The sequence below is a fragment of the Cynoglossus semilaevis genome, chromosome 10 (genome assembly GCF_000523025.1).
Source record: "Cynoglossus semilaevis isolate Cse_v1.0 chromosome 10, Cse_v1.0, whole genome shotgun sequence".
NCBI lineage: Eukaryota > Metazoa > Chordata > Actinopteri > Pleuronectiformes > Cynoglossidae > Cynoglossus > Cynoglossus semilaevis.
This window is the reverse complement of record NC_024316.1, coordinates 5,685,853-5,703,313: the sequence shown is the minus strand read 5'-3', so window position 1 is coordinate 5,703,313 and position 17,461 is coordinate 5,685,853. Positions and strand designations below refer to the sequence as shown.

Genomic DNA, 17,461 nt, shown 5'->3' with positions numbered 1-17,461 from the left:
TCATTGTTGTGTCTCACCCTTCTGCTCCTACAGGTCAACTGTGATGATGACTTAGGGATTCTACAGGGGAAGTGGTCGGGCACCTTTGATGGTGGAGTTAAACCCACAGAGTGGAGTGGCAGTGCCGACATCCTCCACCAGTGGGTCTCGTCCAACTGTAGGCCTGTGCGATACGGCCAGTGCTGGGTGTTTGCCTCTGTCCTCTGCACAGGTACTCAGCACTCAGCATGAGTGTTTTGTTGTGTTGTTGGTATCAGAGTATGTGTTTGAAGAGGTACTCTTTTGTTTTGTTTTTTCAGTGATGAGAGTTCTGGGGATTCCCTCCAGGGTGGTGACGGTCTTTAACGCAGGTCATGACGGAAATGCTAACACACAAATTGAAGAGGTTTACTCGACCACAGGGGAGAAGTTGAACCTGTCAAAGGACAGCATTTGGTCTGGGTCACCTCCTCATCCCCTCCTCCTCACCTCCTTTTATTTTAGTCTTATTGAGATATGGAATGTTTGCATTTGGCCTGTGTATTTATTTTTATTTTTTTTATATATAGTAAATGACGTAGTTCGGATCAGATAATTTTATTTTTTTTAATTTAAAAACAGATGATTCATCAACATCTTGTGTTGTTTGTTTAAAAAGCTGCGTAAGTTTAATAGGAAATGGTTTGTGTCTGTAATAATAATCTGTAACATTTTAATATTCTCTGTATGTGTGTGTGTTTTTGTGTGTGTTTTGTGTGTATTTGTTCCCATGTGTGCTGCAGGAACTTCCATGTGTGGGTGGAGAGCTGGATGAAAAGACCAGATCTTGGTGAAATGTTTGACGGATGGCAGGTTGTGGATCCCACCCCCCAGGAGAAGAGTGCTGGTGGGTGGCTGCACTGAACAGTTTAATGAAAACTAATTTATTCTTCTGTAAATGTCTAAAACTCTGATGCAAAAACAAGAAGTCATCATTTCTCCCTCCAGGTATTTACGTCTGCGGCCCCTGCCCTGTAGCTGCCATTCAGCAGCGCTGCCTCAAAGCCCCGTATGACGCCCCCTTCATCTATGCCTCTGTTGATGCTGATGTCATCCGTTTGATTGTGCGTAATGGGCTAGTGGTGGGCAGGAAGGTGGACAGTGAGTGTGTAGGAGCCCTCATCTACACTAAAGGCATCGGCACAGACAAGCCTGAGAATCTAACCAACAGTTACAAGATGAAGAGTAAGAGAGAGTGAGAGATTCTGATATTTATGCCTGTGACCGTCAGTGGGAGATACTGTACATACCTTCATCATGAAACATAAAAAAGTCTTAATGTCTAACTATTTTATGCGGTAACTTTAACAAAACAAAATCTTATCTTTACAGAATATGGCCAGATGAGATCTATGAGGTGTGAATATAATGGAAGAGGAGGTGCTTAAGTATTAAATATTTAGTATTATTATAATAAACATGTTCTAATGTTTCATGATTATCCTGCAGCCTGTTGTTCTGTCTCTTTCACAAATATGACTTCAGTTAAGTTCTACTTTTAAAATACACACAGGAAGTAACAGGAAGTTTTCTTTTTTTTTTAGAACCCAGCGCCAGGCTGATGCGATCTTCATGGTCCAATGGAGGAGATGGTGAGCTTTCAGACTTAGCATCCTGTAAAAGAGCTGGGTTTTCATTGGCTGTGTAACTGCACTGAGAAATCTGCAGGGAAAATATTCAAATCAGAATTTTTGCTATTTTTTGAATCATACTAATGGTGGGTAACATCATTTTTCTTTACAGCTTTAATGTGTTATGCATCAAGAGCTATGGTGCACAATGAAGGCAGTGGAAGAGGGGAAGCAGGAGATGGTGGGGTTCACTATTATTTTTTTTTTCTCTATCAGTCAGTTGAGAAGTTTAAACCAAGAGTATTTTGTCTGCCTTTATCTCCAGTAGAAGCTGCATCTAATCTGGAGGTGTCCATCAAAATAGAAGGGAAGCCAACAGTGGGAGACAGCATTCGACTGTGTGTAATGGTCAAAAACACCACCACTAGACCCAGGGCCCTGATGGAACATGTTAATGCTCAGGTTAAAGAGTACAACAGCAATCCAAAGGAGAGCTTTTGGAAAACATACAAGGAGCTATACCTCCAGCCCCTGGAATGTAAGATGCTCTGGACACTGGTGTGTCCATTTGATCTGATTTTATTGTTCAAAACAGCTGTCATGTCTTTACCTGCTCCTCTGCAGCGCTGGCAGTGCGTCACACCATCCCTCTGTCTGAGTACGAGTCGGCTGTGGCTGCTGATGGCATTGTGAATCTTGCAGTGGTGATGAAGGACACAGTGACTGAAGAAAGAGTCCTGGAGATTCAGGAGTTCAACCTCAGCTCACCCAAGATAGATGTTGAGGTACAAATACTGGCTTCAGGCGTTGTTTTTTTGTTGGTTTTTTTTAGACCAAATCATAACTTCTTCAGCAAGTTCTTCATTATTGTTGCTATATTTGTGATTAAGTTTTACCCTTAAAAGTTAAAAACCTTTTTCTCATACGTATATCTGTGTAAGTTTTGGACATTATCATTAAAACAATTGGCAAATGTTTTGTTATTTTGTTATATTTTTGTCTCACTTTGAGCTTTTTTAAATATAACTTCCCACATAGTTATAGATCCATACCACATTTCTGGCTAAAGTCTTAGGCCTAAAAAGCTTTTAGAAACTTCCAGCTGCTTTTGTGACAATTTTTAGAAAAGTTTTGGCTGTTGTTATGCTGAACTGTCATTGAGGGCTGTGACCATCCCTTCTCTTTTACCTCACCTTAGCCAAACTCCCCTTGTCTCTGTAATGATCTCTCTATTATATCTGACCTTCTCACCTGCTCTTCCACAGATCGAGGGAGGAGACAGCATTGTAGTGAACAGACAGTACTCAGCCAAACTGACTTTCACCAACAGGTTCAATACAACTCTGACTGGAGCTGTTCTCAAAGTGGAAGGATTTGGATTGTTGAAGGGCAGCTGTGAAGCCAGGTAAACCGTGACACCACACATTCATGTTTACTGTTGAAGACACATTGCGACATTGGTGTCTGAGGAATGCAATGTGAAGAATGCGGTCAGCGGATGTCTCCGTGCAGTGACAGCCGTATCTGATTGATGATCAGTCTGACGGGTCAGGATAAAAAGGGTGTGTGTCTGATTCTGATGGTTATTACAATGTGTTGGCAGACAAACAGATGTTGTTAGCCAAAGGTATGGTCCTTATGATGGATGATGTTCTTTGTTTCAATTATTTAAAAAATGTCACTCACAGAGACATCTCTACAGGTTTATGTCAGTCTCTACTGCAACTGCATTGGATTGATTTAGGCAAAGTTAGCCGCTATATATGGCTAAATGCTAAATGTTTTACTATTTTTTTTAATTTTTATAAATGTATTGGTGGATAACACTTTTGATTAAACTCTACAACAAGAATATAAGTTAATATGGAAGATATTTAGTGGCACACTTTTTGTGAGCTGTAGTTTTTGTTTTGTTTTGAACTCCCTCTACTTTGGTTATATCTGCTGCTCTAATTTTATCTCCTCAAAACCCAGGGGCACTTTATTAGCTCAGATAAAACAAATAAGTCTTACCTTAGAGAGAACTAGAGCAGAGGTAGGTAAAAAATATTGAAGTGTGATAAATCATCAGGGTAAACAAAAAGGGTCTAAAACTGCTTTGGTGTTTGTGTTCTGGTCACAAAAAAACAGAAAGTGAGTTTTTTGGGAGTGTGTAGCGTCGACATTGGCTGGTTGTGTAATTACTTATGGCTAATTAACTGTCATACTTGTGCACTGTTGTGTTGTATTATTAGTAATATCGAATCATAGTTTTTGATTAATTTTTACTGTATTCCTCGTTCAATATTGCTGTCTTTTTATTGTGATTTATGATATTTTATGGAACCTTTTTATGACCTAGCAAAAGAAATCGTTCACATCATGGACTTTTTTTTCCCACTTTCTGTCTTTTGCACAGAATGTCTAGTCTAAATCAATATGAGAAGATTGAGAAGAAGGTGTCCCTCATGGCCACGTCTCCAGGCACTAAAGTACTCATGGCCACCTTCTCACACAGTAATAATCCCACAGCTGTTTCCAGAAGCTTCCATAAGGTCACTGTCAATGCCTCATAGGAAACGCTCAGTGTGACATTACAAGATGTTTCTACTATATTCATTTGGTGTTGTGAATCTCACTTTTCTTCTCATTCCTTTTACATTGCAGTCAATGAAATTACACAGGACAGCTGTTGAATGTGTCTGATTTATTTTATATCAGATTATATAAGAGTGCATCAGTAGCTGTTGCTGCATTGCGTGTGTCTCTCTGTCTGGTTGTGTCTGTGTGTCTGTGTGCTTATCTTTGTCAGTAATTTAATGTGTCGTGTTCTGCCCAAACTTGTTGTGAATCAAAAGAATGCAGAAGAAGGAAATTTGAAAATAACTGCTTTGTTTTTGGATATATATAAAAAAGTAGGTATCAAATGTCAGCTGATGGTGTAGGGTTTTTAAATTAAAAATCAAACCTAACTGCTTAATAAAGAACAGTTTTTTCCTCCACAGTGATGTAAAAACCTATTAGTACAGGTTGTAGTAGTAACAGAAACTATGAATTATGTGACCAAATTGTTGGATTTCTCATCTGAAGACCAGTCTACTGTTTATGCCAAACCTCCAGACTTTTTCTTATTTTTAGAAATTGTATTTTTTTTGTAAAGGAAAAAGATTTGATATATGTATACCCCTATTTGCATTAACTTAATTCATTGCATTTATCTTTTTAGCCTTTGTTTATTTTTCTTTTCTTGGCGTTTTGTGCTTTTTATTTTGCGGTGTTCCTGTCATTGTATTTTGAAAAGACTTCCCTGGTTAATACTACTCTCTGTGTCGGTTCCTCTCGAAGAATTCACCCTGCAGTGACCTGTGTGGTTTCCTAAATGCTTGGCTTTCCTGCTTGTCTGGTTTGTATTTAACATTCACAGTTCTGTGTATATAAATGAAACATGTTTATTCCTGTCTTGGAAGACACAGTTGGAATTCAGAATCTGCACAAACTCTGTGACGTCATACACGTAATACTATTAGCAAAAATGTATGTGTTAGCTTTGGGTTTTTGTTTATATATGCACGTGTAGAATTAGTTCAAATTAAATGGCTAGTAAAACATCCAGTGTGAAATTTCATTTTGGCACAAAATACCACTAGGTGGCAATATATGACCATCAACCCTAGAACGTACCTTTCAAATCAACTCCAGCCTTTCGACCTGTTTTGTTATTTTGTGTGCGTGTCTGTGAAATTGCAGTGTTTCCTCCAGATTCATAGCACCAGTAAAACCGTTTATTGCACTTTGATGTTCAAAATAACTAGTCGCAGGTCTATTTCATTAGAACATGACGTTATTTAACGGTCCCTGCAGTTGTCGTCAATCATTTTCAGTGTCCGCTCATGAAGACAATTAACCCTTCACAAAGAAAGATAACTCGAGATATTAACCGTGTGAGGCGTTTCATTTTCCTATCACCCCTTTTTAATTTTGTTTCTAAAATTAGTGAAGCACTTCCTGCGTGGGACTTTATTTCCGGTGTACTTGTTTAATAAGTGACCGAGTTTTATTGGTGTATTTATTTATGAAGGTGTATTTATTCTCCTGTCACTAATCTTCGTTTTTTTAATAGCTTTCCTAGTCAGCATGAATGAAAAATGAAATATTTTATTAAAAAGTAACTAGTATTACTGTTTATCATTCAATAACCCCCGTGACCCGGTAACAGATAAGCGGATGAAAATGGATGGATGGATGGATAGATGGATGGATGGATGGATAGATGGATGGATCATTCAATAACATCTAAAACAGTGGTTCTTGAATTTCTGGCTCTGCTGCCACCTTCGAAAATATTTGTCTCTCCACCACCCTCCCCTGTTCAGCTTAGCACAGTATCAGAAGAGAATTGTGTCCTGTTTATGAGCCATAGCTACACTTTACCATGAACGTAGCTCTACAGCTGGTAGACACACCAGAAGATATAACAGCTGTATTTAACAAAAGTGACTCACCTTATCCTAACGGGAATCAGATTCCCCTGCACGTCACTAGAGGGAACCCACGTACCACCATTGTTATGTGCACCCCAGTTTGAGAACCACTGTTCTAATTAATGACTTACGGGCAATAAACACTTAAGTATTCAAACGGGTTTCTAATTCAATCCAATTGGGGGAACTGAATAAGGATCTTATATTTTACTCGTACTTGGAAACTCGTGTCACAGGAAATTTGACCACAGGCCACAATTGGCTCCTGGATATAAGAAACGGAAAGAAAACATGAGTGATTAAAATAGTTAACTTACTGTTAAAGTTAACTTACTAAAACATCTCCGGTCACACCTCTACAAATGAGTCAAGTCCAAGAACATATTAATTCATAGCTGTTTATATCAGTGTAGAGACTGTTATACAACATGTGACTAGTCCATCAATCCAAGATCTTCCTGGTTCAGTTCACGTTCCTGTCTCCAGTCTTTGCTCTGTAGTGAAGATGACATCAATAATGATAGTTAAAAAAATGATGTTAAGGAGACACTGGAAAGTCAGATTGTCTCTGTACCTGTATGAACACAAGCTCCCACGGACAGATCTGGGACGAGGGCTCTTTCACTGTGACATCTCCCATGACTCTGTGTCAATATAATGGCCTTAAATATAGAATATTTTAGCACAAATCAAGTGGGTTGGACCTGGGATTTCAGGCAGTTGTGACAGGTTTCTGAGACGCCTCAGCCTGTACGTCTCGTGTGCAGGGTGCAGCCTACAGATGAGGGTTAACCATCCCAGGCTGGAGTGCGTGCAGAGCAGCTTGTGATCCTACCTGGGTGTCAGGGAGATTGAGGCGAAGGCATTGGCAGACGGAGGCGATAATCAGACTCCACGCTCCCTGATTTTCAGACAAATTAAACGTCAGGGGAAAGCATAGAGCGGGACCGCGGAGCTGCTTTGAAAAGCTGAAGCCATCATAAATTATTAATGGTTCCCTGTGACGGTCTCCTCCTCAGCATCCCTCACTCTTTACAGCCTTCCCTCGCCTCATCCACCTTTCCTTCTGGCTTCCTCTATCTGTAAATCCTTCTCTCTTTCTGTCCATCTTCTTCATTCTTTCTTTCTTTAATTCCAGACTTGTTTCTCTCTTCTATACCTTCTTTTTATAACATGATGGTTTCTTTCCCTCTCACCCATCTGTTCTTTGTTCATTTATTTGTTTCCTTTTTTTATTTTCCTGTTCTCCAACCCTGTTCTTTTGCTCTTTAATTCCTTAGTCAGTCTCCTACAGTGGATTCAGTAGTGTCTTCCAGGTTTCCAGATTTAGCTGCCGCTGCTTCAGATCTTTTTAAGCTGAACAATATGGCTTGATGCGATAAAGCATGGCAGAAATGAAAAGGAACTGAAGTGGCCAAAAAGGATTTTTGATTCCCATGATATCCGGCCAACACAGAGTCTGAAAAGAAGAGAATCAAAGGAAATCTCCTGACCATCAGAAGATGTTTTTTCTTTGGTCTATAAACAGATCTCTCGGTGCTGGAGGCTCCAGGCTTTATTGCTGTAGATGAAATACCAAAATCCCAAATCTTTCTTTTTAAAGCTGACTTTACTCCCCACAGTTTGAGTGAGATGCAATGTTTTGTTAGCTGTGCTGTTAACATAATACTGGATATATACTCAGAAAAGATGTGACTAATATTACTATTAAAGGTTTAGTTTATGTTAGATGTGTCTAACGAGGAAGATGGTCAGCTGTGTGTTTGGCTTACACACAATTTAGTTTACACATCACTTAAAAGTGTAAAAGTGAGGTGTAAAAAATAGTTTTTAAACCAACAGCTGACCTGGCTATGGTCTTTAATAGATTCATTTTAATATTTAGAATTCCTTTTAAACATAATGGTGGTGGAAATCATTTGGTCCATGTGATGGGCAGAAGTTCCTGATCCAGTCACCAGACTTCTGTTGAATATTTCCTGCTCTCCTGTTGGTGATGCCAATCTTGACCCTCATGGTCGGACGTTTGTAAAGTTCCTGCAAACAGACGGATGGATGAGCATTAGGTGATGGATATTTGTAATCAAATGGAACAGCTGCAGAGCGCCGACGTGCTCGTCCATTCTCCCACCTGTGAGAACCGCTCGAGATGTGGCGTTCTAATGATCCGTCCGAAAGATTAGGAATGGATCTGGAATCTGATGCATGGTCACACAGCCGTTTATTACGGTTCTATTGTCCTGAAACGGAGTGTAAGACTATGATCAAATTTAGGAATACATACATTTGTACTGATATCGTGTGAGTTGGAGACATTAACAAAAGAACAGCTGAGTGAGAATATACAGTATATACACAGTATATACACAGGATGTGGAAGAGAGAAGAATAGTCAATGTTAACAACAGCACCAGGTTCAACCTCAGCTTTTATTAATGACGTCACACCCATACTGTGGGCCTATTGGATAAGCATTAAAAACAGTTCAAAGGTGCACCTAATGAAGTGGCCAGTAATGATATATACAAAATATGGAAGATGACCAGGAGGGAATCTTCTCTGAAAGGACAGATTTCCTTATTACAGCAACAAACCATATAAACCAGAGAATCGTAGATGAATGCTCCAGGCCAGCTAAGTGGCCAAGGTTTTTTTTTTCTTTAATCGCTTTAATGGTCTGTAACTGATGGTACTGTTCTGTGTTCCACACACACACACACACACCAGCACAAACGGACACACTTGCATGCACCTCAACAAGCAACCCCAGCGAGCTGCAATAAAGCAGCGCCGCTGATAATTATGATAATGAATCCAGCTTCTGTCTGCTGTCTATTGTCACTGGGTAATGAGTTTGTCCTCAAGGTCATTGGTGTAATAGCTCATTTGCAGCACTGGCTAATGCTGCTCTCTCCCTCTCTGAGTTACAGCGGTCAGCCTGGGTTGTTTGTTTACTGCGTGGTCAGAACTCCTGCTACACTGGTCCGTCCGACTGATGGACGCTGTGCTGCAGCTCTGCAGGCGCAGCGTCTGTATGTGCCGAGCATCTCGACGCCGTTCATTTGCATTTCTGCATCTTATTTACACATGTGAACACTTTCTCTGTTTCCTGTCAGGCGCCTGCGGTGTCCACACCTGGTTCTTACTGAAGGGTTGGAACAGATGTCTTCTTATTCAGAATGAGTTTCATTGAGCACCAGACGTTTAGAACGTGCATTTTTTTTTCAGGGCAAATTTGTCCAATATTTAAATATCCTTCAGCAGTGTTAAAGCATATGTCTACTCCTGTCTGGACCAGGTTATTCTAACTATTTCCTTTTTGGTCTTTCTGGCTAACTTTGAACTCTCCATCCTGCTGTGTCTGCTGTGTGAAGATAATCAGTGTCATCACCCTCACCTCACTCCTGTCACCTGGTGCCCTGGGTATATATACCTCTCTCCATCCTGGTCCTGGTTCTGGTTCTGGTTCTGTGTTCCTTGTTCCTGCCTGGTCCTGCTGCCCACTGAGTTTTTGGTTCTATTTGCTCCTTATTGTCTCTTCAGTGCTACACTTGGGTCCTGCCTGTTCCCCTCGTTCACAAAACATGACACAATGCTTAATATTTTCATTTGACTAATTTTCACTGTTTCTCAATGCTTTCTGAAAAATTAATTTTTATTTATTTATTTATTTTTGGGCTAACTTCAAAAACACTTCAGATGTCATTTATATTTTTCTGTTTTCTCTATAGTTTATTATACTGTATATGGTGTGTGTATAATTACTATTCTTTTATTTGAGCTATTTTAGTTTTCTGCTAAATTGTTGTTTTGGATTTTTGTTTCTCAAACTTTCAGTCATCTCATTTATTTTAGCTTTTCTTTACATTTTCTTTGGCTAATATTTAGCTAATAATATATTTTTGCTTAACCATTAGCTTTTAAGCAAAAGGCTTTGCCCATATTCTAATTAAAATGAAAAGTCTCAACTCACTCCTACCGTACATACAGATGTTTAAGTTCCTATTTTGACAGTTTCATTTTAGTTTTTAAGATTCCTAAATATTTCTCTCGTTATCAGTTTTATGATGTTAAACCAAAAACTGCAATGTTTTGAAGTGATCTCTGTAGCAGTGATGGCCATTTACAGACAACCTAACTTTTTTACTTTTTTTATCTGTAGTAGCAAACGCTGTACTTGATGACCCAGACTGTTTATTTTTAATAAGTGTATATTCACATATTATATGGAAAAATGCAATGGTGTTAAAGTGCAAGACATTTCAGGACAGACATTTGAGTGTGAAGCAGTAAAAAAACACAAACACTCCTCTGTGTTGCACCTGAGCAGGACTTTAATCCTGAAGTGTTTCTGCATCCTGTGAGCCTCTCACTGTGACCACCGGTCACAAACCCAGCGCTGCCTCATTAGCACCGTGCAGATGGATGTCCCTGGTCACAGAGTTTTCCCGTGGACAAAATTCCACAGGGCGTTCTAATACAAATGGATGGGCCCCAGCAGGTTCTAGTGCAGGCTCTTGGCAGCCCACTGTAAACACATTTTCTCCATATTATCGTCTGAGGATTTTGGTTAAAGCCTGGGAGTTGTATGACAAATTCTTCCTCACTAAGGAACTGAGAGCCATAAAAACATCCCAATTTTATCAGTGAAGCATAGGTCACCCATGGTTTCTTTTTTTTTTTATACACAGTTGACAGAATATTTGGAGGCAAAAGAACACCAAATGTAAATTATTATAGTTGGTGTTGGACCTGAATATAATGAGACTTGTTTTTGTAACAACAGATGACAAAGACAAACAGCTGTGAGCAGGAACTACCCAGTGTTAAACAAAGTTTAACAAAAAACAAACTATAATAAAATGTGGAAATGCGATTTGTAACAATTCATTTCCAGTAGATAGAAGAGGCAGCTATAGTTAAAGGTGAAACATTCTTCTTAGCTTCCTCATCGTTGCCATGACACCAGTTACTAAGTGCATGAAATAAACCTCTGGTGTAGTTTTATCATCATCAGCTCCATCACTTAGTCACCGTGAGCATAGTCCTCCACTAAAGTGAGAGAAAAAGCCCTCGCTGACCATAAAAGTCAGAGATATGGATGACGGTCGGCCATTTTGCCGTCATTCTATGTTGCTTTAATGAGTCAGTCGGCCATTTTTGGCTTTTGTAGAAGTGACTTAATCAGTCAATTAGAGCGCTGGTTGATTAATGAGACGAACCAGGGACAACCGCGGCCAGGAGAGAAATGGTCCGTTGAGTGAATCATTACCCCCACACTGCTGTGTGAGGAATAATCATCGAAGATTTAAGGGGGAAATAAACTCACATTTTAAATACAGTTTCACCCCCTTACCCTCAGAGGATGGTGGTCCCAGGGTAATATTTTCTACATGAATGAAGGCAGGAAAAACTGGTGACAAATGGCTATTTTCCCACTGAACAATAATGACAATGAAATGAACAGAAAACCGCTCCACTCTGTTCACCTTTATAAAGTGGGGCTTGGTTCAGGTTCAGGGAAACTGAGATTTATAAAATAATAAAAATAAATCTTCCTAAGAACTTGTTTACTCAGAATAAAAATGATGACAATGTTGCAACTGATTGTGGTGATCTTTCACATTTTTCAAAGATCTCATTTTTGCTCAGTTTTTCCCAAAATGAGGAGTGGGACCCCTGGAGGGCTCAGAGCCACTGCAGCGGGGGCATGAGAAAGCAAATAATTTATTTGCCCCACAGTGAGAAAATTGGTGATTTGTGATTGATTTGTGATTGTATATACATTTATCAACAACAGTATTTAAAAAATTGTAGAGCTTTGAAGCCACAGCTACGACTGAATCAACGTTTGGTAGGGCCCTGTCTACATCACTTTATTATTCTTATTGTTGTTATTATTGATTTGGCCTATTGAAGCTTGGAGATAAAGTTAGAGTTATGACGTTGAGATGGTTTGGACATGTGTTGAGGAGAGATGGTCAATATATTGGATGAAGGATTGTAGAGTTTCCAGGCAGGAGAAGAGGAAGTTGTAGAAGAAGACATGGAAATAGTTGGTGTAAAATCAGGATGAGATGGAGACAGATGTCTGCTGTGGAGAGCCCTGAAGGGAACAGCTGAAAAAAGAAGAAGGAGATTTGGCATATTGATGTTTTTGACAGAGGCAACTTTAGTGTAGGATCAAATTAGGTTCTTGCCAAACATCCTTGAAACCACATGTAAAGTGTTACCAGATCTCCAGAGCAAAACAAGCAACAACATCTACAAAAAAACCAAGCTGTAGACCCACCCTCGAGGCCTCATAGTGGAGAACAACAAAGAGCCCTGTTATTTCACTATTTCTTGATGTTGTTGGCGTACGTAACTCATTCCTCACCTGAGGTCGAATCTAGGTCTTTGTTATACTGTCTTCCATATTTTACTTACTGTCTGTTTTTTATCTTCAGTTCCTTCCTCTATTTTGTTTGACAGTCTTGCCTGTGTTTACAGAACTGCGAAGGAGACAAAAATACATAACCAACAAAGGTCACTAGAACCGGCCAATCAGAGGCAGTGAGGGAGGGTCATGCACACTTTTAACCCCGAGCTGTTGCTGAAAGCTAAATAAGTAGCTAGGTTTATTAAATAAACCCTTAAAACCACAACAACTGAGTGTCAAATATTCTTTGGCCAATTTAGAGAAAAACAAGCCAAAAGTCTTTGATTATAAATGCAGAAAATTCTTACTTTTTTTTTTTTTTTTACACTTAGCTTTTTCCTTTGTGTGTCTGGAAACTAGATTTTCCTTTCATCAGGTTCTCTAAAAACCTGTGAGAAAATTAATTAAAACTGTAGAAAAAAGAGTTAATAACTGGTCAGAATAACGGTGAAAACCTCATCACCTGTCTCCTGTGTCACATTCCCTGAAAAAAGATTCCTGTTTCCCAAACAATAATAGGCAGTAGTTAATTCCAGCATGAAGGGAAAATGGGAGTAAAGGTGTGTTTTAATCTCACAGCGTTGGACCAAATCCAAACTCATCAGAAGCATACATTTATTTCAGAGTCAGAAATGCACCGGCTTTAATTTCACGCTGCACGCATTTCGATAGCAGCGAGTGAGCGGAAAGACAGAGAGAGAGAGAGAAAGAGAGAGAGAGAGAGAGTAAAGTTTAATTTTCTGCCAAAGATCACCAAACCAGATAGAATTAAACTTCATTCATATACAGACAAAGGGACGGTCAGCTGAGGTGACAGGCCGGTGGTTTATATATGATGAAGATGAAGAGCAGACAATTGGATTTAGTTTTATGAAATAGTTTAATCACATAGGCAGTGATGGGTGTGGATGCTGCAGTCAAATATATATTTTAATTGTATTTGTGGGGGCACACTGAGTCACATTCACTCATTCACTCTCTAGCACAAGGGAATTGAACCTCTGACATTCTTGCTGTAAGGCAAACATACTAACCACCTGTGCAGTTCACCTACAGTGCGCTGTAGCTCAAATGGTTAAAGACAGAATGTGCCGGACTTTCCTTTGCCTTCAGACTAAACCCTCTCCATGTTTGACCACAGCGGTGGCGTGGGGCAGTGGACGAGGCACCGCACCATCTTTATGGACTTGAAGTGATCGCAGATTGATTAAATTGAACTTTTCATCACCATGCAGTGAGTTCCATGTTGAATAGTGGGTTTCTTTAGTGGCATTTTTCCACAGCTCCATAAATAGAAGTGTCTGCTGTGGCTGGCAGGAACAGCACAGCAGACAGGAAGTAGCTGCTGGAGGCTGAGTCTCCTGACAGAGCTGCTGGAGGGAGAATTTTAGTTTGCAGATTCAAAGGGCCTAGTCAGTGCTGCGGAAAGTTCCACTGTTAGGGGAACGTTTACTGGATGAATACAAAATATTTACATATATTCCATATAGTATGTGCAGCGTGTTGGCCTGCTGTTGGTGCTGGGTGGGATTTAATTGTTGTCGTGTGATTATGGTTCCTGCTGTTCTTGTGGTTCCTGGCTGTCCTGGTTGTGTTTTCTCCATGTTGTTAATTCCACGTCTGTTTCCTAGTGCTTCCTGTTGTGCTTCTCTTTGGTTTTTTCTTCCGTTTTTTACTTGTTTGCTGTTGGATTTGCTGAGTTATGTCTAAGTTTGGACTTAAATGAATGTTCTCTTAATCTTAGATGTTAAATAAACCTTCTGCATCAGAACTCTGTCTCCTGGGTACTGCATTTGGGTCCTGTCTGCACCCAACATATATAACTATATAATAATAACAATAATAATCATAATCATAATACAAAGAAAAATACATTACAAACTCTGTGTATTTCACCATGTTTATTGCAGTAGTCAGTGGACAATGTTCAATGAAAAGCTTCCTGACAAAAACACTTGTGAAATATAAATGCTTGTAAGTCTCACATTCACTGACGGACAACAGGAGTCACCTAAGATGAAGGATCACATCAGCATGTAAACTAGCAGCCAGGAATTCACGTCAACAATGAGTGTACTGTATACGCCTTCTGTGATGAGTAATACTCCACATATATGAGTTCAATGTGAAAAGCCGAATGAAATACCAAATGTGTGTACAGTGGAGGTCGGCCACTGTGTGGTTTTATTGTGTTTCACACACCACAGCTCTCTGCCGACGCACATTATATCCCCACTGGAACATACCGGATATGAACCTTTTAAAAATGTAACGACAAGTGCGTGACGACGATGATGGATGACTTTATAAACCCAGTCCAGCGTGAAGAAGCATGTTCTACATGCAAAAGTGAGAAAGTAATTACAGCACCAATAATTCTCATAAACTGTATTCACGAGTGTCAACTCAGCGCCGTCCTGTCTTCAAACGTGCTCCACCCCTCCCCCCGCCTGCCGCGACCTCACTGCTGCTGCTGTCTTTTGTCAAACGTGTGTGAAGCAAGAGAGTGCACTGCAGGAAGATTCAGTGGGTTATAAAATTAGTGTCATGTAACATGAAGGAGGAGACAGGCTTTTGTTGTTGCTCCAAAATTGGAAAAACACCAGAAAATTTAATTACACAGTGGATTTAACCCATGAAATTATTAACTGTTTTTTTCTTGGCAATGATTAAAAAAAATCTATTTAACTTTTCTCATCAAAGAAAGTTTGCTCTGATTATCTTTTAATCTCTTATTCATCACAGCTCTCTCTTTTGACCGAGTATTAGCCATTACCCTGTTAGAGTAGCCGTTAGCTTCCAATTAATATCAATCACAGCTCATTGTTTGCCTTTACATTTAACCTTTTTTCTCTAATAAACCAACCTGAAACATTTTTACCATGCTTCAGTTTGTCTCAAACAGATGTTTTCTTTGTTAGTATTTTGCTAACATGCTAACAGTCTACGCCACATTAGCTGTGCAGAGCAAAGAGACTAAGGTGTAATTAGTGAAAACTTTAAACAATTAAGGAATTGCAAAAAAGAAAATGTGTTTTTACAGTAACTTGTAATTATCACCATGAAGTTTTGGTAAAAAACGTGTGATAGTTTTACTTCACTCCTTCACACATCCTGTGTTAGTTCAGCTCTGATGACTCTCATATTCTCTGTATTCACATTTAATTAGATCCAATTACAGCACCTGCAACAGCACCGATGTGGAGGAGGATGATTACTGACATAAATTTAAATATTCTAAAACAGTGAACTTTTCATTCTCTGTACCACCTGAGAAAACACTGAGCTCTCTGAGTACCACCATGATGACCAACATTAGAATATAGCAGCATAGGCCTTCACTGTTAGCTTCCACCACAGGTAGGGCCCTGTGATTAAAAAGATTATATTCATTTGATCTCACTTTTAACATGTTTAAATTTTATAAATTGTAAGATATAATTATAATACTTATAAGATATAGTGTGAGATATAGTGTCTTATAAGATAAGGCTTCACTAAACATGTACTCATGTACATCAGTAAAGTAATAGTGAGTAGTGCATAAGTACTCATTTGCCACTAACAAAGAGGTAAAAGTTCTTCACGGCTCTTTGCCTCTCTGGTGGAAGGTAATGTTCTCTAGCTGCAGGAGGCTGACGACCAACGCGGAGGAGAATTTCAAGTCCCTGAAAGCGTAAATTGTGCATTAAACTCTGCAACTCAATAAAGAAAAAGAAGGTGCTGCTGTGCACTCAGTGTATGGCTAACAGGTTTTTATGGATGCCGGCTGAGTGGGTGGTGAATGTGATGCACTCTGGTCGATTCACACCGGGGCCTTCAATATTCCTGCATCACACAGTCTCCTCAGCTCAAAGCTCCATCTTAACAGAGGTAATCATTTATCCTCCGTGGATCCACTGAAACGACTGTCTCTCTCACACACACACACACACACACACACAGACGTATTCGTCAGCTCTTGCTCCCTCCACTGACACCATCACAGACAGAATGATGAAATGATTTTCTCCTCTAGTGCTTTCCAACTCACATTAAGGGGAATATTGTGCTCCCTTTTTAACCACTGCAGTTACATCAAACCACACTGGCTCTGAACGTGGCTGCCTTTCTGTCACTATGATCTAAAGTGGACTCTACGTGCGATTGCACATCTGTTTTTTTAAAGTACAGAGCAATTTCCGTTATATGGTTCGACTGATTAGGTTTTTTTTTTTTTGCTTTAATGCTTTAATTTAATTATTAATTCCAGTTGCTTCCATGTATACAATTCAATTTTAAAATGCTCTTTCTAATGTTTTATTTGCCTTTCTTACCTTCAAACTCAAACTTGACGCTTGTTTCCAAAACTGGTTCAGCGCCGGATTTTTTTTTTTTATGATTCAAGTTTCTACAGGAAACACCGATGCCTATGATGTTAAATCAAACTGATGAACTCAGAGAGTTCCATGAACTGAAATTCAGTTCCTTTCAAATGTTTCTCAATGTTGGGAAAAGAAAAACAAAAAACAGATGGCGCTACTGTGGAGCAATGCCTGATGCAGAGCATCATGTTTACATTCACATTTGATAGCTGCCAATATTTCAGAATTTGAAAAGCTGAAAAAAATCAGTGTGTGTTGAAATGCCTGAAAGACCTTTCTGTGGTCGTTGGAGTTAGTAAAGTTTGGAGCCTTTGGGAATGATAATTAAAAATCTGTTTTTGAAGTTTTTGACTCTGTTCTTGTACTTGTAGCAGGAAAACATGTTTGTGAATCTGTTCACAGAGTAACAGTGATGTTGGTTTAGTGGTTAGCAGAGCTGCCTCCCTTGCTGTTGACCTGGGTTTGATTCCTGACCATTGCAGTTGCTACCATTTTAGTGGTTCCTTAGTGTAGCGGTTATCACTCCTGCCTTACACCTGCTTTACATGCAAAAAGTTCCTGCGTTTGAGCCCCAGAGGAACTACATACTTAATGTGCTTCTTGTGACACCTTTTGTGATTTGCAAAA

General features: G+C 39.5%; 2 protein-coding genes across 4 annotated transcripts in view; both read left to right on the top strand.

The window, feature by feature from the left end:
- LOC103384741 (protein-glutamine gamma-glutamyltransferase 5-like) overlaps nt 1-5,749 on the top strand; it is a 9,472-nt gene extending 3,723 nt beyond the window's left edge. Inside the window, exons 6-16 of one of the 2 annotated variants that reach the window (XM_008318385.3) lie at nt 34-211; nt 300-435; nt 762-865; nt 967-1,203; nt 1,351-1,398; nt 1,563-1,610; nt 1,762-1,830; nt 1,918-2,127; nt 2,214-2,374; nt 2,855-2,994; nt 3,988-5,749. In XM_008318385.3, the coding sequence (XP_008316607.1) occupies nt 34-211; nt 300-435; nt 762-865; nt 967-1,203; nt 1,351-1,398; nt 1,563-1,610; nt 1,762-1,830; nt 1,918-2,127; nt 2,214-2,374; nt 2,855-2,994; nt 3,988-4,144 (1,488 nt within the window). In that variant the 3' untranslated portion in view covers nt 4,145-5,749. Of the gene's footprint in view, nt 1-33; nt 212-299; nt 436-761; nt 866-966; nt 1,204-1,350; nt 1,399-1,562; nt 1,611-1,761; nt 1,831-1,914; nt 2,128-2,213; nt 2,375-2,854; nt 2,995-3,987 lie in introns of both variants that reach the window. The other variant, XM_008318384.3, reaches the window with a different exon arrangement.
- snphb (syntaphilin b) overlaps nt 1-17,461 on the top strand; it is a 1,167,912-nt gene that overhangs the window by 393,336 nt on the left and 757,115 nt on the right. The gene's annotated exons all lie outside the window — the stretch shown is intronic.